The sequence below is a fragment of the Hydractinia symbiolongicarpus genome, chromosome 4 (assembly GCF_029227915.1).
Source record: "Hydractinia symbiolongicarpus strain clone_291-10 chromosome 4, HSymV2.1, whole genome shotgun sequence".
NCBI lineage: Eukaryota > Metazoa > Cnidaria > Hydrozoa > Anthoathecata > Hydractiniidae > Hydractinia > Hydractinia symbiolongicarpus.
In genome coordinates, this window is record NC_079878.1 from 9,652,451 (window position 1) to 9,676,485 (window position 24,035).

The window sequence follows — 24,035 nt, forward strand, 5'->3', positions numbered from 1 at the left end:
AAAACAAGATAAATACAGATGTGGTAGAGTACAGTAACAAAAATGCTAGACCTAGTTAAGCAGGACAGTATAAACAATATAACAAACACACTTCGCCTAATACGAGAACATTAGACCGCCCAATAACAAGTAATAAAAGTGAGGGCACGTCTAGATATTCTGCAATGCTTAAAAAGGTTATAAAATCTTTTACTTCATGTCAATGACTTCAATGAGTTCATTTGTAGGTGTCTTTTCTCCAGATGTTTCATACAACAAAACCTTGAAGTCACACACTACAGCATACGCACGCATCCAACCACGTTTTACACCGCCTGGTTTAGGAATCTGTGTAGAAAATTTAACATTATTTAAGTGCATTCTCTCCCTGCGATGTTTAAAAAACATTTTTCTCCATAATTTTAAGGCTTATCATCTCTATTTTGGCACTTTTATTTTATAGCAAGACCTTGGTATCGGTAACTCAAATTTGCCGATAAGCAATATAACTGTTAGAGATCTCTAAAAACCATTGTAAAATTTGAAAGAGTTAATAAATTGAGTTTATCTAAAATATATCACAAAGAGAAAAAATGCCTGAGATTTCTAGCTTTTCAGGTGTTGGTCACCGAAGACTCAACTTTAACTTGATATTTACTTTATATTTTAACCACTATATTTTTCGAGTCTTAAAAACGTTCAAGCTCATATCATTAGTTAGAAAAAACATGATTGAATATGTTAATATGTGATCTTACCCTCACGAAACTTTCATGCGCTGTTCCAGTCCCCTTCTTTGGATCGATACCAAGTGGTCGATTAGTTACTAAAAAAACAACCGATAGGTAACAATGTGGAAAACACACGAGGATAAAAACAACACAGCTTCTAAACTTACACAGCTGTTGAGGAACAGGACATGACTTTGGTGCATCGTTTACACAGTGCATATGACAGTGATAGCTGCAAACTACAAATAGTATATTTAAATAAGTTAAAATTAAAAATTTGTTATATAAACAAAACTGCTGGGACGAATTAGTCATTGCCCGACATAGGCACTATAACAACCTGCTTAATGAGGAGCTAAACTTACTGTTTGAACTAAATAAAAATACCTTCGCAAACCATTCCTTGTCTGGTGTGACCAATCATTATGGACATGCAATTGTGACATTTTGTAGGAGCTGGGAAGTTTTTGGACATTAAACGGTGATTACTCTACAGAAATAGAAAGGCTGATATAACAGCCACTGTACAAACAGCCGAACACAACAGATATGCAAAAAAAAGTTACTTAGACTAGCATGGTGTAAAGAAACCACACCATAAATTTAACATACCTCTAGTTGCACTGCTGGTGTTGCAACTGGATGATCACGCTCAGATGGAGTTACACTCTCCGCAGCAGAGGGTGCAGCATTACTTGTAGTGCGTGGCGTGGATGATACCGATATGCTGTAACTATCAGCACGGGAGTTCATTTGTGGCATGTCTATATTAGTTTCCTCATCTTTCACCTGGAAAAAACGTGAAGCATGTTCTATTACCAATATCTTTCAACAGTAGACATTGATGTACATTAAACACGTAAATTTTTTGTTAAGCTAAAGAATCCAACAAATACAACTTTTCTTCAGGACACGTGTCGCCACATACATCATTTCGAAACATTTCATATTGTCCAAAATAACAAATTTACATAAGCACAGAAATACCTCATCAAGATTTTCTGTTAAAGATATGTCAGAATTCATAAAGTTGAGAAAAGAGAAACTGAAATCTCCAGCTCCACCTGGGAAAAAACGAAAATATAGTTAGAGTGATCAACTAAAACAGCAGAAAGAATAATAGTTTATTTATTTATTTAGTAACAAAAACAATGACATTCATTCACACCTCCAAGTTTCAGTTTCTCATTCTCTTTCTGAAGCTTTATGACTTCACTTTTTAATTTGCTTAACTGTTTATCACTTTCTTGGTTGCGTCTAAAAAGGGAAAGTAAGTCAAAGGTTAAGGTCAGACTTCTTTCTCATATTCATTTTAATTAGATTAGTTGTTGGAAACCATTACATCACTTTTGTCATGTTTGAGTGAAGAGGTTGTTTACACGTGTTTTACTACTGGAGTGAATGTTCAACATAAGCAGTTTTACGTTATCATGGGTTTAGCTTCCAGTACGTGTAAACAGCTCCTTGGTTAACTAATTAAAAAGTATGTATTTAACAAAATGTAACAAAATGTTTTCATTTTTTTAGAGCTATTTACTATCATCAATTTAAAAACAAATGTTTGTTGTACCTTTCAGATTGGTTGAATTGATTTTTAAGCTTGGCTAGTTCATCATTAAGATGTTGTTTTGCTTGCATCTCCATTTTGAGATTGGCTTGCAGTGATAACAATTCCTGCTTATCAAGTCGTTGTGATCTTCTGGTTTGCCAGTTTTTACCCTAACAAGATAAAAATCGATTTTACAGATATAGCAAAAGATATAGATAATGCAATCTTCGACAAAATGTAATGAAACAAGACAGTTAATTTTTAAGTTCGCCTACACAAGTGATTACATATGATGTTTCTATATTAGCGTACCACAATTTGAACTTGTCAAAGTTCACAGCAGACTAAGAATCTTTGGTAAATCCATACTGTTAAACCTGCTAATTGTTGCTGATGTCAGAACGACTAATTTTTCCAAATTTTGGGGACCTTCATGGGCCCCCACTGGGATTATTTTATTGTGCAGGAAAACGCCACTTTTAAATTTTAGACGCTGTCCGCTGTCTGCTTGGCCTACGCGTGTGTAAAAGTGGCTATTTAATTTTGCTTCCTGCTGATGCAAAGTATTAAACACTTGACCCCTTTGGCCATGTTTGCGACATGACAAAAAATACTGTCTTTGTTCCAATAAATTTGTCCCAGATAGTGAGCCTGAAGACTTTTTATTTTAAGTCCACAGAACAAAAATGTTCATAAACAGAATTTACAAAACACAGAATATATAATATATATATATATATATACGTACAAAGCTATTACACATGTGTAAAAAGTTAATAGGACTCACACAACCCAAATGTGAAAATTTAATGTACACAGAAAGCTATTTCGTTGCAGTTTATTGTCAGTAAATATCATTTTCGTTCTGTGTAAAGACTACCAAGCCCTAATTATCTCAATCGTAGTCAACTTTAACAGTATACTTACAGCTCCAGCACCACCAGCCAGACCTGATACTTTTAAACCTTCTAACTCTTCCGACATCTTTGTAGCAAGAGCCTGAAGATACCCTCTTGCATCTTTTTCATCACTCACCCTTTATAAAGTAAAGTCACGATAGGTTTAGACACAAATTAACTACAAGAAGTAAGCAACAAGTTTTTCAGCTTATATTTTTCTACGTGCAAAATTTCACAGTAGGTAAACAGTCTTGTCCATGACACTTAGAGTTTAAGTCATTGTGTGAAAAGCATCATGGATCATAGAATAAAATAAAAAAATACAGAAAAAATGCTAAAGGTTGCACAGAGAATAAGGTTTTAAAATTAATTTTTTTTTTAATCGCAATTTGAGTTAACATATATGTCAGCATTAAATTCCCACTGGTTTTGTTCTTGCTACTAAATTATTAAATAATAAATATTAAATAAGAAAAGACTTACCACTGAATTATCTCAGTTATTTGTTCCTCCCAATGACTGACAGTCTCTCTTTTTTCTGCTCCTTGTCGTATCTCATCATCCAACCTTTTCTGATTTTCGTTGCTTTTCTCCAATTGTGCAGTAAGCTAAAACATTAAAAATATATAAAGAATTACGTAACTGTTCTATCATTATGAATCACAAAGCTGTTGGAAAGACAATTAACCGACTGCTTAGACTTATGTTACATTCAATGACATAAAGTTGAAAATATCCGGAAACATACTTTTTCGATTTCAGCGCTCAGCTTATTATTTTCTTTCTGGAGTTCATTTTTATTACGTAAAGTAGCATTTTTAAAATCAGCAAACACAGCATTTTCTTGGTCAGCACTAAGAACAACATAAACAAATATTAACAGAAGTTTATAAAATGTTTTTTAGTGAGAGGTTAAAAAAGGGAAGATATATTTAGAAGTAAATTCAAAAAATTGACTTGAGTTGCATCAAATGAATTTAGATCAAAATCTGGAAAAATTGACATACACATCTCTACTTTTCCTATCCAATTTTTCTTTGAAAGTTTTAATCTAAAAGTAGAAATATAAATGAATATAATCAAAAAATACACAGGTCTACAAATACAGACAACTTTTTATGCTAAAAACAAAGAGAATGTACCTCTTGTTCTAATGAACTATTCATTTGTTCAGTTTCGGCAACTTTTTCCTTCAACATCTAAAATTGCAGTAGAAATTTTTTTTTACCGACTGGTGACCTTGTGATAGAGCATTCATCTCCATTGTGGAAGGTTGAGGATTCAATCACCCAAGTCAATTTAATTCATACCTGCTTATATGTCAGGCAGAGCTTTCTATATCTCAAACAGAAGCTTTAAATGCACTAGGACACCCCTTTTCCTAGACCCTCATTGATTAAATTAGTAGTACAGTTATAAGTACAGTGCCAACTTGATAAATAGTAGCCTGGGTAAGAGAAACTTAGGGAAAACTTTTGCGATTTCTTTCTTGTTCCGTGCTGATTTTTAGGTCATAGACTATAAAAAGTGGGAGACTACAAAAACATTCTGCTTTTCAACATCATTTTTTTTTGCATTGTCGCATCATGTAACATGCACTTATAATATATTTTGTTAAAAAAATCATCATTTTTTTTTGCATTGTCGCATCATGTAACATGCACTTATAATATATTTTGTTAAAAAAATCATCATTTTTTTTTGCATTGTCGCATCATGCAACATGCACTTATAATATATTTTGTTAAAAAAATCATCATTTTTTTTTGCATTGTCGCATCATGCAACATGCACTTATAATATATTTTGTTAAAAAAATAACAACATTCTTTAACAAAAGATATTAAAAAACTGTTATTTTGGCTACAGAAACACGCATGGAACTTTGCAAAGTGTGACCGTTTTTTCCTTGTGTGCTGACGCCTGATACTATATATACTACATATAAAAAGAGACCAAGAGACGAACCTTCACTTCAACAGAAGTTTTCTTCTTTTCCTGACTAAGCATGTCTTCATGTGCAGTTTTCATTTTCTCAATTTCAGATTTTAGCCTATAGTAAAGTAGTTATAAACAGTAAATTCTTAGAAAGCGATTTTCTTGCTGGAGATTCAGTTAGTTAGAGACAAGAGTGAGGGATGGTTTTTCAGCTTAGAGAAGGATTAAACTTAAAGCACTGGGCTTCACATTATACATAATACTAAAATAAATAAATAAATGAATAAATAAAAAATAATTAAAATGAATAAAATAGGTACAAAACAAATTATACTTAGATATTTCTTGATCCTGTCCTTTTTCAGAGATTCCAGAATATTTTTTACTTTTAACTGAATCAATTTCTTCTTCCAATTGTTGACAATACAAATCTGCTTTTGCACGCAACTTGGACTCCCTGTGTACATCGGCTTGTAGTTCTTCAACTTGTGTGATTAGTTCCCGTTTCTTTTTTTCTGATGTACGTAAGTCCTGTCTATGTTGATCTAGTTTGTTCATAACATTCTCTATCTCCTCCTCCTTCTCTCGAACCAGACGGGAAAGTTTCATTTTTTGAGATCGTACTTCAGCTAGCTTATCATTCAAGTCACTAAACTCTTCCATTGCAAGTTTTTTTTGACCTTGAGTTTCTCTGAAATCTTTTTGGGTGTTGGAAAGTTTTTCCTTCAACTCCTTTACTTCTTTTTCAGCATACTCACGATCTTGAGTAAGGCTTCTTTTGCTTCGCTCTAGTTCTTTGACTTTTGTAGTTAGTTCTAATACAAAACCAAATATTAATTTTGGTAGGATCGTATAAGAATGTAAAAGTGTGAAGGTCTCATTTTTTATCTAGCAAGCACAGTTTTTACAACCATACTATACATACCATCTCTTTGATTCACAATGTTCTTCTTTGCAATGTCTAAGTCACGGTTTGCCTTTTCTATCGCTCTCATTGATTGTTCTAAATCTAAAATGAAGTTTTGAGAACGTTTAAGAAATTATTATTAAGTTGCATTGGCCAATAATAAATTTAGATCTGATTGCTGTACGTATTCCTGTGAGCCAAAATGGTAGCTGCAAGTAGTGACAGACAAATTCTGGTGGATTTCTCCACAGGCTAACAACTAGTCATCAAAAGCACACAATAATGAAGGACTATTGTACCTGTTACTTTCTTTCTTGCTGCCACAAGCTCAGCTGAACCCGTTTTGCTTCCTTCATTCATTGAATTTTTCGTTTTTTGTTTTAGGCTATCTAAATTAAAGAAGTTAAGAAATTGTTAAGAACTAGATGGTGACAGAAAGAAAAATTAGCTGGAGAAACCTTCTAGACTAGAAAAAAGACTGATTTTAATGGCTATAGATAAATTTACTGAAAAATAGGCATGGGCAAATGGACAAATCTATATAGCGTTAGCCTACCCAAGGGTTATTTTTATATGATTGATCACCTGTGTCCATCTTTGATGCTATATGTGTCTACAGCAGCATAATAACAATAACAACAACAAAAACAACAAAATAAACAATAAACAGTATACAAACCTTCTAATTTCTTCTGTAATTCTGATTTTTCCTTTCGTAGTGTAATAATTTTCTTCTCTAAAACACCAACATCTGCATTGGATTCTAAAACATATTTTATGTCTCTTCATTAAAACAATCTGAAGCTATGGAATGATAAAATAAGAACAATAAAAAAAAGAAACAACAAAACAACTATATACCTTTTTTGGGACCACCATCTGTTTCATCCTTCCTCATTATTGGAAATTCTGATGAGTCTGCAATTGGACTGAAAAGATAAATATTAAAATCATTACCTACTTTCTTACAAACCCATGTTAAAAAAGTCAGTAGCTTCAGGTTAATAGTACACCAGGTAATGACAAATTAATTTCCCTTAAGATGTCCAGACCATGGATCGACCTTTCTTTAATTTCCCATGTGGAACATGTGTGCCTTACATTAACATCTAAGGTTAATGATGTAATATTTAAATTAAAACTTAAGTATCACTTTAGGTAAACCTCAATATAATTTCACACAATAAAATTTAATAGTATTATTCCACACAACAGTTATTAGAGAATTGTGATAGTGAAAACAATAAGTTTTAAGTATTTAAAACACAAGCTTAGTTTAACATTACCTGTCCTTTGTGAAAGTAAATCCTATGAAGGGGAGGTGATGGCCAGTAAACGCTTGATGAGTGGGTGGAGGCGCAAATTCCTACAAAAAAACATGAAAATGGAAAACAATTTATATAGAATTAATTTCCTGGTGTAGAATAAAATTAGTTCTCCAAGAAAATTACACCTAGTTGCAAGGATGATGAACATCACAAATAGAAAGGAAAGTATAATAAGAAATAACTGAAAATTGTCTAAGAACAGCTGTGTTTTTATTGTTTTAGCAGATCCAGTAGCATTGTATCATTATTTGTGACTTTCCACAATAGAAAATTATTTGGAGAGAAAAAAGGTTTTGTAATTGCAAACTTGAGATTTTTTAATTGAAACTCTGTCTACAGGAGCTTTACCCAAAATAGGACATGTAAAGAGTTGAAAATTGAACAGTGAAATGTAACAAGACACTGATGCAGATTTTTTAAGTATCCTTTACTACATGTGGGGGTCACATTAGGTGCCTGCTTAAGCTATAAATCCATGCTTTCAGTACAATAGAAGTTTCTTTTTCTCAAAAAAAATAAAAAATGCCGATGATAAGTGAAGACAAATTTCTTCATTACAAAAATATTTTAAACATGAACAGCCGATGTAAAAAAAGAAAACATCAAACTTAAAAATATAGAGCATATGACTGACAATGCTTTAGCATCAAAATGAAATGATTATGGGTGAGATAATAAGTGATTTTTTCAGTGACGTTGCCACTATGATACAATTCTAATTAGTCAAACACTTATTAGCAAAACTTCTTTTTAATAACAAGAATCATTTTTGTGGTCAAAATGAATTATTATACATTTAGTATCACGTCATGATAAAGACATACTTGTGACTTGGCTTCCATAAGATCATCTACGTCAAAGTTCGAGACATCAGTGGGTCCATCTAACTCTGGAACATATGGTGGAGTGCCTAAAATAAAAATTTGGAACAACATGATTTTACGAAAAACACATGTTAGGATGTAAACAATTGAACTTTCGTGTATTAATAAGCATGAAATAAAAAAAGTAATGGACTTTTCCATAACTAAATATAATAACAATAACACAACACAACACTAAAAAACTTACAGTCAAAAATGTTTTCCCAGTCTAAGTGCTCAAAGAATGGATGAGATTTGAAGTCATGGATTCCATTTCTTCCCAATCGGATAGCAGAATCGCACACAAGTCTGAACAGTAAGTATAAATATAATTTTCTAAACTAACCTACAACTAAAAAAATACATAACTCAGAACAACACCAAAAGAACAAGAATATATTTTCTGTTGTCGAAAATGCTAATGAAAATTGAACAACATTTAAAAAACTATGTATTCTAAAATGATCCCCAACAACTCTATCTCTAATTGCCTAAGAAATAATTGCCCAAAAAAAGATAAGATGCAAATCAAAAAAAACATACTTCGACATTAAATCCTTGCAATGATCAGACACCTCGTAGTCATCAGGAAAAATAAATTTACTCTAAATAAAATATCCAGTGAGATATATTGCATTCCAGTTTGTGAAATCTCGATTACATAACACAGCAATAAATATCAGGTATGAACTTTCTCTTTATGTAAACTCCAAGGTGAAAGTGTGGAGAGTCAATGAGTTAATTTATCTACAAAATGGTAAACTTAATCATTTTATTGCACCACATGTTCCATTTTTTTACAAAACGTGGTGAATGTAACCTCCCTATGGTTTTGTATATTTGCTATACTCAATACTGTGTTAATATCAAGAATACTTTCTTCATTATAGCCTGTATCAATAATCTACTTTTTCTTATTCACACGAAAAGAAAAAGAATGTCGTAACACAAATGTGGAAATTGTTCATAAGCCAAGATTATCTAAGTAAACGTACATCACTACTGCTCAGAACAATACCTTTCTTCTTAATTAGGTGATTGATGCAAGATCAGTAATGATAAGATTGTGTTAAATGAAGATTATAAAAGCTCGCTAATTTATCTCTATAGCATTTACTATAAAGTAGTTTATTTAAATTTCATTAAAAGACATGAAATTAATTCAACCACAGGCTTGAAAAATATGCTTTACCAAATTGAGGAAATAAACTATCTAACAATGCAATTATCTTAATACTTAAAAGTAAGAAGTGACATCAACTTTAACCATATATAAAATATCATGTATCATGTAAAATAAATAAAAAAATCCCACTTTTTCTCATATATGTTTTGTTGTGACAACACGCTTATATATCTATCAGTGAATTTTAACTGACTTAACATTATGCATATAATGGAACTCAGGCTGGAAATGATGCTTTTATTGTATTAATAGATGACAACAGATCCTTCCCTAAAGCATAACAGCAAGACATGAGCACGCCAAATCATAAGTAAACAAGAATTGTAAAAGCAGTTATTGGATAAACTAATGATTTTCTCAAAAATCTTCATGGCCTGTAGTGATATTTTTTTCTAAATAATGTAAATTATCTTTGAAATATGTCATTTTTTAACCCTTTCTCTTTTGTAATTTTCTGCTTTACCAAGCACGATGGGTAAGATTTTTAAGTTGCACTTAGAATAATCATCCAATTTAAAATCTGCATTATTTTATATAGTTTTATATTTATATAGAAATGTACTTGCCAGATGAGCTATGTTTAATTGTGCGTTTAATTTAGTAGCAAAGTTAGATACCATAGTAACCCTAAGCTTATTTCAATTTAGCTAAAAGCCATATGTGTAAACACAACATATTAAAAAGAAGCAAACCAACCAACAAACAAACAAACAAACAAAAAAAGTAAATTAAAACGATCAAACAAACAAATTGATATCCAAATAAGTCTTTGGTTTGGTGAAAAACATTGTGTATACAGACATGTTTAATGTAAAAGATAAGAAAATAAAACATTCTTGAAATACAAATTTATGCAAAAAAAATTTTTAAGTGGCTAAAATAGGCTAAGTAAGCTCTCAATCATTGATGTTACTCTCCATCCTTACATATTCCAAATGACAGCGTGTAATAAATAGACCACTTGAAAGGCTGCGTACAAGGAATCATATGCACTTGACAACTATTAGACAACTTGTTTATAAACATTTACTTTTTCATGATGAATTTGCTACTTTTTTTGTTCTTCTAACAATGAAACATTATCTTTCAGTATTTTTAGTATATATTCTTTTTGGCAGTAAAATAATATTTGTATCATTAAAATATAAATTTTAAGGAGCTGTACTTTGTAAAAAATACTATAGAACTAACTTTAAGAAAGGAAATTTATACTTCTAAAAAAACTTTCAAGATATTGTTGTTGCTTCGACTGGCTTATGTGCAATGGTCTTGTGTTTCATGCTAAATTTAGAGGAATATAGCAAGGTAGCTTAAAAGTTTTAAGTTTATTTCATTAGAAAGTTCGACTTAATAGTAAGGTAAGTGTTTATATCCCATAAATTATGGATGTCTAATAACGTAGGGAACTTTCAGTAATTTTCAGTTATATAACTAACACTTGGATGTCTAGTGTGATATTTAAAAAAATTTTAGATGTTGTTTTTGTCCTTGGTGCTCATAAAGCTTTTCACCACCATTAGCTCAACTTTTGTGTAATCAACAGCCTGTTTTATAGTACATGTCAGCGTTCAAATTAGAAATATAACTTCAGTTCACAAAGAATTGCTGATTGTAGGAAAGAAAATCTTTTGTAGATGTAATCTGGTAGCATTATAGGCCTCTTTCCATCAGTCACTCATTAATGGTTATTTCATTGCAACAATAATTGTAAAAATAGGTGATACAAACGATTGCCGAAAAAACAGGCTTTACAATTTTGCTATTTTCTTCGTACAATGACTCGCAAAGACGACATTTCAATTCACAAATTGCAAATTGTGCACTGCTAATTCGAACCCAAATGAAACAAAGTTTTTTTATGTAATAACTTTCCCGCAAAGAATAATTTCTATGAGATAAATGCATTTTACCAAAAATTTGCATTAGTGGCAAAAATTGGCTTCCACAAGGATTAGATGTTGTTCTTTCTTTTTCATGGCTCATTCTATTGCTTGCAATTTAAATGAATAGATACAAGCATATCTGACACACATACATAATTTGAATATTGCCTATTGAAAAACACAAGGCTGTCAATAAATTGTTTTAATTACACAAAAAACTAAATAATGGACCACACCTTATGGTCCATAATTTTTCCATAAGTTTCAACCAATGATTCAGCATAGAAGGGTGTTTCACCATATATCATTTCATAGCAGCAGATTCCTAATGACCACCAGTCACATTCTTTCCCGTATTCTCCTTTCCCTGCTTCCATCGCCTAAAATCACAACATATATGGATGTAACAACAAATGCTTTGTTTTTATTGATCTAAGGGTTGTCTTACACATTCAAGCAACATTGCTCTATTAGTTTTCTGATAGCAAGAATTTTCAGACAGAAAGTTTGAGTGGATAAAGAGGCTTTCATTCAATTGGCAAAACATGTTTCTTTCAGTAAAAAAAACCCTGAGGATTTTCCAGGACTTTATGTTAAAGTAGCTACTGGATTGTTCATGATTAAGGGTTTTTTTAATTTTTTTATCAATTTCTAGGTGCAAAACAAAAGCAACGATGAAAAAAGTAACAAAATTTACCTGTAGTATTTCAGGACTTATGTAATCTGGTGTACCAACAGCAACCGAACATTTGACCTTCAAATGAAATGTATTCGTCACAAAATTACATCTAACAACACTGGTTTACAAAAGGGTGACAAGTCCACTGACAAAAATTTACTACTGCCCAACAACATAAAATATAAAGTGTTTTTTTTTTTCAAAAATATTTGGTGCTTCTTTAGGATCTCTTCATATCAATAATTCCAAATTTTTAATTTTTTTTTTTTATATTTGATTTTTCTTCTGGTTGAAACAACATGCACACTCTCAATTAGAAAACCAATAAATTTTATCAATCAAAAAACTTGTACTTTAAATTCCACCAAATTGAACCTGTATGCACAATTAAAGAACAGTTTTATGCTTACATAACCGTCTTTTCCAATTTTCAGACATGATCCAAAATCAGCTAAGCGAATATGACCAGTTACATCAATTAATACATTGTCTGGCTTTATGTCCCTGTAAAAAAAATTTAAATGCAATTTTATAAACACATACTAATCCAGACGTTGAAGAAATTAAAAGCAATTGCTGTTTTGTTATCTGCAACTGCTAAGAGCCAACATAAATTAAAACAGCTGGACTGGAAAAAGTATATGGTTTATGTGCACAAAAGTAATTAATAGCAGGTAAAAACAGTGGGACAACACTGATAAAACCCATTTATCACTTGTTTAACTGAATGATCTTGTTTGTTTATTTATTTTAAAAGTCAATAATTAAATTTTACATAGATAGATAAACTAAATTAAACTCACAAAATAATGCCATTCTAAGACACCTCGGTTTACCTACAGCATAATATATACCCCTAAAAGTCCCCCGAATAGAGGTTGGCAGAACATATTTTATATGAAAGATCTAAATAGATTTGTGTTCCATAACGATTTTACCAAAAATAAAAAAATTTTTTATCTCACAAGGTTTCTCTTCCTTTTTACAAAGAAGGTATATAACTCATTACTATTGTAACCATTCCGAATTATCAATGATTTGACACAAATTAGTATTTTATCAAGACACAAAACAGCATTTAAAGCAGTGCCGAATTTGTGTTGAGTTTGTGTCAAATTTTACAAATTATTCACAATAAATTGCAAGTTTTTGGTGTGTCTAATTTAATTTAATGATTCAAGAAATAATAGAGAGGCCAGAAAACAGGTGTATAGAGTTATGCTACCCTTTTTATTATGTCATACTGTTCAAGCTCTTAAATGGTTTAAATGAAAAATGTGTTAGCTGGACACTGGTTTAATTGTTACAAAATTGACTTCATTCTAAACACTACCAAAAACTTTTACCCACCTGTGCACATAATTTAATTCATGAATTGAATTTATAGCCAGTATGATTTCCGCCACGTAGAATTTTAACATCTTTTCAGGTATATGGTCTTCATATTTACTTAGCAATGTTAACAAGTCACCACCACTATAGTAATCCATAACAAAGTACTATAAGAAAAGAAAAAGGTAGAACCAACATTTAATGTTAAATAGATCTTTTCACTGACTAGTACAGTAAAAAGACATTATTTGCTATGACTTTGGCGAAAGAATAAAACAAGGCATTATTTTAAGTGCATATTGGTTCTGTCAATTTTTTTCTGAATTTTGTATAGGCTTTTTCTTTGTTTTCACTACTTTTACCTATTTTTCAAACTTAGTAAAATTTTTTTAGATATTAGTGTATATTGAATTACAAATTTTGAATTTAAGCCAATCTTTACCAATTTCCACAAATTTTTGCCCATTTCATCAACAAAAATACTGGCAACAACAATCTGTCAGACCAAGTTGTTACTTATTAGGGTCTAGACAACATTCCAAACATTTTGTGAGAGGCGTGCGATCAATCACACGTGCAAATGTTTTTTTCTTTACTTATAGCTTTCTGAAATTATCGAAATTACGAAAAAAGAAAAATATATAGTCAGAAAGATTTAAAAAAAGCTTTGGAACACTTATCATTAACTTAATTTTTTTTCATGTACATAGAAAATCGCGTATTTAAAATGCATATTTTTATCATTATCATCATTCTCAGCTTAACGTCCGATTTCCATGCTCGCATGGGTTGGACGAGGTATATTAATGACCCTCTTCCAATCTGATCTAGACTGTGTTAGATCTAAACTCAACTTCCTCTGTATCAAGTCCGTCCTTATAACCTCCTGGCAAGTCTTTCTCGGCCTGCCTCTGGGCTTTGCCGCAGGAACTATTAAGTCTCTACACTTTCTTATCCAATTACCCCCCTCCATTCTTTCCAAGTGCCCCGGCCAATTTATAAATTTGCTAATTCTTTTAATTTAAAGAGATTTAATGAAGTTAAAATTGAAAAATAAATTTAGACTGGGCAAGCAATCTGAATAAATAGAATAAACTTATAAACGCATATTTTTTACAAAATCTTTTTATCTATTTTATCTTGTCTTTTTTATATATTTTAATTATTTTTTAATGCAAATAATCAGAAAGGATAACATTTATTTCCATGTAAGATGAATTGATAGTGCTCAGCCAGACAAAATTTTGTGGAATTGGGGGAGCAATTTATGGCTCAGCTTGTTTCTCATTTTCAAAATTGGGCGAGTCTTTGTGTGAGCAAGAGCGATAGCTCTCCACTTATTGATAGGCCCGGAGATGCCATTAATAATATTTAATTTAAATTTGTTTTTACATCTTTTATACGTAAAGCTTTCTTGCCATAAAAAGAAACAAAATAATGAATTATTACAGATTGTCTGTAACAACGATGTACGGAGGATTCTTTCTCATGTTTTTATAATTTTTATATCCATTTTTATCTTACCAATGTGCATAATAAAATAAGTGGAAGTAATGTGAAGGACAAAGTTACACGTGTCTTATTAATTGTATTTTTTTATTTTATTTTTTATTTTTGGTGGCCCTTGTTGTTAGAAAGTAGCTCAAACTTAATTGTAACATTTTTTGCTCTTTTTTACAGCATTTATCAATTTAGTCCTGGTCACTATAGGCAATAAAACCTACAAATAATAACTGCCATAATGCCCGGAAGCAAATCATTTTAATATGCTCAATGTGATTGAAAAGATATATGAAAATTGATTTCCAGAATCATCTTTTAGAGAAGTTGTTGTTAAGAGAAAAAAATAAAGTCATTTGTTAGGGAAAAACGGCAAATAATATTTATGTCCTGTTCGGTAGTGATTTTATAATTTAGGATTTAAATATTTATAATCGTCTTTCAAAGAAATAAAGTTAAAATATAACTTAAACAAAATAAGTAAAAAAATTAAAAAAATTCTTTAATAGCAACGGAATATTATTTTAGTAAGAAATTTCATGATCTATCCTTAGCATTAAAATTTTAAATATTGTTATTAGCCACGCTTCAACTTTCCGTAATTCATTTTAATTAAATATTGCTTATCCCACAAGTAGTTACAAAGTTTAATTAATGACTTTACTCACAATTTTTCATACTATGGGTTTAAATTTCCGGCTGTGAGCTTTGTTTGTAACTTGTTCTTCGCATGTTCCCCATGCCAAAACAATGTGCTGTGTAGGGGCGAAAGGAGTTTTGTTCTTACTTTTGCTTCTTAAAATTTATTTTGCACCACATGCGCGGAATTATTGACATGTGCGATTCATTGCACGCCCACCTAAAATCTTACGAAATGGCCTGACATTTGTGGTGAGTTTTATGTCTATTAAACACCAACATCAGGGGTCAGCCACTTCCCTGCCTTGAGCCATCAAAAGAAAATACAGTTATCTCCCCCCCCAAAAAAAAAAATATATATATTTACCAAGTTACTTTCATCCTGGAAAGCATAATGCAGCTTTGTTACCCATCTGTTATCACCAAATACTAAAACATCACGCTCCTCCCGAAAACAAGCTGTCTAAATTTAAGCATAGAGGTTTAGAGGAAAAATTATGCATATAAAAAAATTAAAGTAATAATATGCAATCAATGCAAACCTCTGCTCTTTTTAACATCTCCCACTTATTCAGTGTTTTCATGGCATAAATCTGACTTGTGGATTTCATTTGAACAACGGCAACCTAAATAATTCAAAAGTCCTAATGGTAATATATATCATAACGGTACAGTCAACCATTATACATAACAGAACTACATTGAAAACAAAAAATTAAAAGTGAAATATTATTTCGTAATAGTTAAAACTTGCTATCATTGAAACTTTTGTCGTATGAAACATTTATTTTGTTGATTACACTACATAACACCAATTTAGGACACATAAAAATATTATTTTTAATTTAAAAATTTTTAATTCAAAAATTGACAGTTTTGTCAAAATAACCACATATAAATCAGTAGTTTCTGCAACGCATTTTTGACCTACCATAATCATAAAAATGATTTTTATTTATACAATATTAATACCCCCGTTTTACTAACTTATCACGACACGAACCTTATTCGATCCTTCGATCACGCATTTCAATGGTCCTCCATCATGGAGAATATTTCAACGTTACATAAAATTTGTTTGTATTTGTGCGCAAAAAACTGCATGCGGAGGAAATATATTGCTGAACTGTGAAATAAAAATAAATTGGCTTGTAAAGTAAGAAAGATTTTTTACTGAAGCAAATGATAAATTTTTTTGACGAAAAAAATGTAAAAAAAGCGATTAAATATATTTTTTATTTTCTTAAAAAGAAAATGTTTTGCCAAAAACGTTGCTTTGAGTCAGTAAAAGACACCTCGTCACTTTGCATCATTATTAATTTCTCCCTTGTGAGACACAAGAGGTTTGAAGTCGTATTATGGCTGTAGCTTTATAAGTCTTTCTCATGAAGAGAATTATCTGATTCTAAGTTTTCTAAGTTATAATCTTCATTATTACAAGACGTTTTATCAACGAACAATGTAAACAATAAGTAAACAAACTTTTAGAAGGTGTGCTGCTGAGCTTACGGACTTTCTGCACGATGTGACGTATCCTTATTTTTTCGGACCTAGTCCTCCTGACTGTATGCGACCTTGCAAATTTATTCGAAATTGAAGATGTTTACAGACCTGATAAAGATATATATATAAAGGTTTTTTAACGATTGTAAAAGGTTTATTTTGTCATATTTATGTATTGTCTTTAAAATAACATTTTTTTAAATATTTTTTTTCACTCGAGTGTCCCTTTAATTTCTGCAAAATATCAGGGGTTGTTTGCAAACTAATAAAGTTTGAACATGAAATTTTATTCTGTCATATTCCTTTTTTTTCACTGATTGTGCATAAAATATTACTAAGAATGTTTTAACAGAAGTATTAAAAATATTGAAATCTTAAGTGGGTATTCAATATTTAATGTTTAAATATTAAATGTTTCAATATTTTTAGGAAAATAATTTCCGGCAAATCCATCGAATTTGTTTCACCTCAGAAATTAATTCTGCAAAAAATGGTGATATTTTGGAATTATGAAATCCTTCCCCTGTGAAAGTAATGGTTTTTATCATGCCATAAACTGCTTCTTTTCAATGAAAAGATTGCTATAACAATATACTAAAACAAATATACGCCCCATAAAAACTATTTAATCATTTACAAGCATTGGAATTTAAAATTTAGATCTTTCAGAATTTAATTAACATTAAAAGCTTATTGTACAAAAGTGAAAGTAATAAGTATTTTTTTAAATCTGATTAGTGTTGTTGGCAGTATTTTATTTTAGCATAATCAAACCAATCAAAATTATTTAAATTTTTGTCATTGTTCTTTTTAAAAGAGACACCATGGGTGATTGTTTCTAAACTTATTAAAATAACAACTTCTAAAGATTAAAAATTTGATCTACAACTGTCATATCAGTCCTATTTAAAAGCAAGGCTAAAATAAAGGCTAATATTTTCTATTGAAAAATAAAGTTAAGGGACATTATACTCAGCCTCCAAATAAATCAAGTTTAAATATTAGAAACTGTGTTACCCCACATGGTCCCAATTGTGCACACAGTCTTTTTTTACCAATGCAAAAAATATGGAGGAGTTCTTTATAAAAATCAAAGAACCAATAAGAAACAAAACTTTTTTCAATCCATAAATTTAAATTTTTTTTATTGTAAATCATTTAGTGGAAAAACTATTGCAAATCGACAATAAGATTGTACTGCAGGTTAAATTCTGATTACGCTTACTTTAATCAGGAGTAAAAGCACATTGCTTACAACTGTGGTACAGCATTAAGACTTTATTATTATTAGAAAATGGTTAACATATCCAATTTTTACAGAATAATTCCAAATAGATCAGTCTGTGTAACCATTATGATGTCAGCAGTATGAAAAACCATGCTTTTAGTTCAAGTTAAGTCCTATAACTTCAGTAAAAATTGAAATAAGAACTGAAAACTTAAAAATTTGTCATTATCATCACAGTTTCAGAGATTGTAAATTTAGCCATTTTTTGAGATGCAAATAAACTGTTTTTCATATTAATTTTGACATAGATACATGTGTAGAAAACATCAAAGACAATTCTCACAATTAAAATACCGTATTTTCCGGTATATAAACCGCACATCGTATAACCTGCAGCTCAGCTTTTTTAGGGAGTTACAAACCAGATGTTGTCAGATAGCCTGCACCTTCGTATAACCTGCATAAAATTTCAATCATTGAGTTTTACTAACCCACACCTTTGTATAACCCGCATCGGAAAAAAATTCAGCATAGTTTTACTCCAAATCATTTTATAAACATGTGCGTGTGGTTGCTTTTATCGTTTGTTTTTTAGTTCTGGGTCATTATTTTTTTTCCATGCTGGAGACAAGTGGGAGACGTTTAAACTCGTGAACCCCAAACACAAGAACCGAGTGTCTGAACTAGCGACTCTCTAAATCTTAACTTCCTTGTCCCTGATTACCGAAATAATAATAAACAACATAATAATTATCACAGGTTGTCTGTAACAGCGATGTACCAAAATTACTTGTTTCATTCTGCGCAATTTATCAGGTTGTTAGTACTACAAATAAATAAAAAACAACACACAGAAGATTCTGTTAAAAAAAGGAAACCTTAACTTGTTTGCACCAGTAAATGTTTAAACTTTAAATTTCACAATAAATAACAGAAAAAATAAAACTTATCATATAACCCGCACTACCAGTGGAAGTCATAAAAATCAACATATATCGGAAAAAACGGTAAGTCAGACAGATAAAACGTTTCCTAAGCCCAAAGAATTTGGTCTTAGGCCCAAGCCAAGGACTAATTGCTTCGTCCAGTTTAGAGAAATTAGGAATGCGTAAGAAATTATTAAATTATTCCCAATAGACAGAATGCAATTCTTTTACATCAATGGTGCAAAATCTAAACATGCAACATTGGATCAAGGGTCTGGCTCCATAGTATTTTATAATCATGGTTGCTTATATTAATCACAACATGAAATATTCCTTGTTATCCAGCTTTGCAGATGACACACAAATCATGGGCACCTTTAAAATCCAAAGTGATTTAAAAATAATACATTAGTGGACAGATAATAACAACATGAGACTAAATGGGTGTAAGTTTGAGCTTCTAAGTTATGGAAAGACAGAGTCTTTGAAACCATTATCTGTATATTTAAGCAACATTTCAAAAAAGATTAACACAAAAAAACAATGGAAGAGCTTGGGTATTATAATGTCAAATGATTGCAAATTTAACCTTCACATCTCTAACCTTATATCAAAGGCAAATAGTATAACTGGATGGATACCACAAACATTTGAGACCAGAGAAAAAAACCTGTAATGCTGTTCCTCTGGAAATCACATTAGAAATTCCCAACTAGATTTTTGTTCCCAGTTATGGTCTCCACTACTAAACTGACACATAAAGGACAGATAAATGGTCCAATAAACGTCACTAGGAAAATCACTGGAATTCAAGGTTTTTCTTACTGAAATTTACTAAAACAAACAAAACTGTATTATTTGGAAAGAGAAGAAGAGAACGTTAAACAATAATCTGAAAAATAAAGATAGTACCAAACTTTGGTCAGGAAACTGTGATTGGAGGGATCATATGAAACATGTGATTCGACTTGGTTTCATTTGACATAGTTTGATTGAAAATGTGTTGTTCCTGTTGTGAAGAAAGGGCTATTTTATAAGATTCTCTGTGCAAGCTTAGCTGTTTAAGGGATGTGATTTTTAAATTGTCTACCAAAGGCAACATCCAATCTGTCTGATTGCTGTATGGACTGTTTAAATGGAAGTTAGATTTTTTCTTTCTATTGTTCCTGATGAGGCACTGATACCAAATTAAGTTTAGTTTTAAAAAGGCCAAGACAAACAGAATCATTGACATGATGAGCAAAGGACTCTCAGAGTTAGTTGCGTGGAGATCTCACAGAATCTACTTTAAAGTAATTATAATACACTTATTCAACCTAAATTTTATGCTGCATATATAAACAGTTAAATCAAAGTCGTCAGAAATTTATTTTTTGTGTTCTACCCGAATCTGCGACACAGTTTATGTACTAATAAGTTAACTAGTTCCAATCAATTACTTTTCGAACAACCACTTGAACTTGTTCTGCAAAATAAACAGTGCTGAACAACTGTTACTGTTGTTTTTGACAGAGTAATAATAGGTTTCATCATAATTCTTGGGAATGTCAGTTTTGAAAATAGTTATTACACTCTAAATGATGATATTCAGACACACTCTATTGTATTTGTGACATTTTCGTACTAAGGGCACTGCTTCATGGTTTTCTGGGACTAGAGCATAATAGACTGCTGTCATCTGCAAAGTGAAAAACATCACTACAGGAAATTAAGTTTAGGAGGTCATTAATGTAAATCAAGAAGAGTAGTGGTCCAAGGACCGATCCCTGGGGCCCCCCATGAAAAAGTTCTTTACTAGTCCTTAGCCCATGAAAAATTCCATGTAGTTCTCTTGTCAGACACCCTTCCTGCATTGCTATATGCAGGCCTATCAATAAGGGGAGAGCAATCGCTCTTGCTCACACAAAGACTTGCCCAATTTTAAGAAATGAAAAACTAGCTGAGCCAATAATTACTAATTACCAATTCCACAAAACGTTTGTCTGGCAGAGCAATATCAATTCATCTCACATGGAAATCAATGTTATCATTTTTATTATTTGCAGTAAAAAATAACCCAAATTATATATATATATAAGAAAGACAAGATAAAATAAGTAAAAAGAATTTTGTAATAAAATGCTTATAAAGTTTAAAAATTATTTATTTCGGTTGCTCGCACAGGCTGACTTATTGTAACCTTGGGCTAGCAATTTATTGCTTGTTTATTATTTGCTTATTGATAGGCTTGTACATGCATTCTTGTTGTAATATTAGTAGTTATTACTATGATAACATGTGCAATTTTAATAACATTTTTGATTTCAAACCTTATGTTTTAAAAATTGGCTCACAGTTAGGAAGCAATTATATTTTTTTGATCATGTAAAATGATCTAAAACATTTAATCCCTATTAATATTATTTTTTCTTTCAATTAGAGCAAGTCCATAATTAAAAATCATGACCAAATTAAGATAAGATCCAAAAGGCTTTGAATAATATATTATTTTTGGTTTCCACTTGTCCATGCATTCGAACAAAACACACATATGTAAAATTAATCTCACAGTTTGTGCATAATTTAATAGTTGATTGCTTGAATCTATTGACATTAATGTCTTTTTAAATCAACATGACATCATAAAAAGGTCCACAAATGACGGTTTACAAAAGAAACAAACAAACAAACAAAGAATTTACAAAGCAACTAGGTTAGTAAAAAGCTTTAAAGGGAATGGCAACAAGAGTTATAATTTCTAAAACTGATTAAATTAACACAGTTGTTGTATTCTTGTAGCAACAAACAAAATGTCAAAAGTGTGAAAATAACAATTTTGTTATTTACACAATGTTATATTTACTTAACATGCATTATTAAAAACTGACAACAGTGTAAGCAAACATTGGGTTTATTATTAAAGAAAATTTTATTATATATGTATATAAAGAGATTGTCACGATGTAACACTATAAAACTTAATTGAAATCTTCTCACTCCATCCCATACTCATGTTGCTGAATTATACTTAAATTATTATCTTCGAAAATCTATTTAATAAAAATTTTAGGGCCAGCTAAATAGGATTTTTAAACAGTATAAAATCTATGTCTATTATGTCAAATTTACATATTCACTTACTTCACCAAAAGCACCCCGTCCAATAACATTTAAGGTGTCAAAATCATCACGCTTTAGCCGTAAATGTTTGACTCTTGTAGCAACAGGTTTCACTATAATAAACAAAAAACAGATGCACTTTGTCATTTTTAAAATGCCCTACATTGATTCTAATAGATAAATGTTTGCAGAGGTGAAGCTGTTCTATTACACATTTTAAACAATGTTGTAAGATGAAATTGACCACCCAACTAAGGTATCATAAATTGCCATTTATAATATAATATTAAAAGGTAATAAATGCACAAAATGCAAGTCTCATACATATAGAGAGTCATTTTTTTATTTGATTAGGAGTAAACTAACAACAATCACATATCTAACTGATTATTGTCAATTTGATCTCTGACACTATGAATAGCACTGAAAAATATCACAGATCACTGCCACTATAAATATACATTATTATTATCTCTGTAAAAATTTTTAGAAATTGATGAGGTGAGAATTTGAAAAATTGGAGGGGGTTGTCTAGACATCTATAACTTTGTACACACTGTTCATATTCTAAATAAAACCATAGTATAAAAATATATTATATACAAAACTTTATGACAACACTAGGTGTTTGCATGGTGTACAATGACTTAATGTTATAATTGACAATATATGTAAATAAAATTGATTAGGGTATTATGATTGAAAAATGCTTTTTGCCACCATTGCTTTTTAGAGCCTTAGCTTAGTAGCTAGTTATAACTCTTGGTGGCAATTTATTATTGACCAGTGCATGTTACCATAGTCCATGGTTAACTCTAGTCATGTGAGGGAAATGGGAAAGATTGCACAATACGTGGGCTATTGGATATTGCATGAAGTTTTTTGATGAGCACAAACCCTAATTGGGTTTGTATAGCTTAAAAGGAGCATTAAATACTGGATGAATCTTTATCTATAGGGGAGAATGGGTTTAATTTAGGTGATTTTATTACGTATGCATACTATGAGAACCCACCAGATCCACAAAATGTTTACTGTTAGATTGGAAAAAGAAGGACAACTGGTCTTTTGTTAGTCCAAGCAATTAATAATCATTTCTTCACTGTTCACAATTTATATTATAATTTTCTGGGATTCAAAGTCTGGATAACCTCAACAATTCATCTGTTCATTCATTTTGACAGGTGGAGATAGTATGCTAGCGAGAAAAAGTTAATCTAAATTTTTAGTAAAAAAAAACAAACTCAACAGGCAATAACATTTCAACCTTACCAATATCAATAAAATCAGTAACATGTTTGTCTCTTTTAAGTAAGGGTGTATTGCATTCATCATATAACACAAGGAGAATATCAAGTAAAGTCTCTACACTAAAAACTTCTCGTTCAATACCAGGTATTTGTGTGTATAATTTCTCTAATTCTTTTAATCTTTTTGCTCCGTTCTCTTCCATGTTTATGTGATAACTAATTTTTTTCAGCTATGACTATTACAGTTCAATATGGAAGCTTCATAGACTTCCATTATCTCCAATTTTAGTCTTTATTCACAAGCGACAAGCGACAACACGGGAATGACGCACACGGGGGTGGTTCCTGTCCTCTTCTTTTGCTATAGAAAGTAAAGTTGTAATATCTACTTAGACTGGGTTTATCGATTTATAATAAAAATAGAGCAGGGTAAATTCAATGTTAGATAAATTGTATTAGTGAGCTTCAAGGAGTTGTATGTAGTATGAAGATCTTGTCTCTCTTTGGTTACTCCTTTCGATGGGGTCAACTTGCTTGCTCACTCCAAACTTGACAGTGTTTTGCTCCTCCTTCTGGGAGGTTAAAAATGGCGGCTGATCACGTGATATGTAATGAC

General features: G+C 31.0%; 1 protein-coding gene across 1 annotated transcript in view; it reads right to left on the minus strand.

The window, feature by feature from the left end:
- The window catches only part of LOC130641144 (serine/threonine-protein kinase MRCK alpha-like), a 30,604-nt gene extending 6,619 nt beyond the window's left edge, over window positions 1-23,985 (minus strand). Inside the window, exons 1-31 of the mRNA XM_057447819.1 lie at window positions 23,442-23,985; window positions 22,191-22,282; window positions 15,956-16,039; window positions 15,781-15,876; window positions 13,293-13,441; window positions 12,353-12,446; window positions 11,961-12,017; window positions 11,500-11,643; window positions 8,738-8,799; window positions 8,403-8,503; window positions 8,156-8,241; window positions 7,290-7,369; window positions 6,865-6,932; window positions 6,683-6,766; window positions 6,303-6,392; window positions 6,022-6,105; window positions 5,431-5,911; window positions 5,127-5,211; window positions 4,301-4,357; window positions 4,166-4,209; window positions 3,907-4,012; window positions 3,642-3,766; window positions 3,187-3,295; window positions 2,281-2,429; window positions 1,879-1,967; window positions 1,698-1,774; window positions 1,323-1,499; window positions 1,098-1,200; window positions 878-949; window positions 738-805; window positions 194-327 (exon numbers count right to left, since the gene is read on the minus strand). Of these exons, the coding sequence (XP_057303802.1) occupies window positions 194-327; window positions 738-805; window positions 878-949; window positions 1,098-1,200; window positions 1,323-1,499; window positions 1,698-1,774; window positions 1,879-1,967; window positions 2,281-2,429; window positions 3,187-3,295; window positions 3,642-3,766; window positions 3,907-4,012; window positions 4,166-4,209; window positions 4,301-4,357; window positions 5,127-5,211; window positions 5,431-5,911; window positions 6,022-6,105; window positions 6,303-6,392; window positions 6,683-6,766; window positions 6,865-6,932; window positions 7,290-7,369; window positions 8,156-8,241; window positions 8,403-8,503; window positions 8,738-8,799; window positions 11,500-11,643; window positions 11,961-12,017; window positions 12,353-12,446; window positions 13,293-13,441; window positions 15,781-15,876; window positions 15,956-16,039; window positions 22,191-22,282; window positions 23,442-23,622 (3,428 nt within the window). The 5' untranslated portion in view covers window positions 23,623-23,985. The remainder of the gene's footprint in view (window positions 1-193; window positions 328-737; window positions 806-877; window positions 950-1,097; window positions 1,201-1,322; window positions 1,500-1,697; window positions 1,775-1,878; window positions 1,968-2,280; window positions 2,430-3,186; window positions 3,296-3,641; window positions 3,767-3,906; window positions 4,013-4,165; window positions 4,210-4,300; window positions 4,358-5,126; window positions 5,212-5,430; window positions 5,912-6,021; window positions 6,106-6,302; window positions 6,393-6,682; window positions 6,767-6,864; window positions 6,933-7,289; window positions 7,370-8,155; window positions 8,242-8,402; window positions 8,504-8,737; window positions 8,800-11,499; window positions 11,644-11,960; window positions 12,018-12,352; window positions 12,447-13,292; window positions 13,442-15,780; window positions 15,877-15,955; window positions 16,040-22,190; window positions 22,283-23,441) is intronic.
- Between the last annotated feature and the right edge of the window lie 50 nt (window positions 23,986-24,035).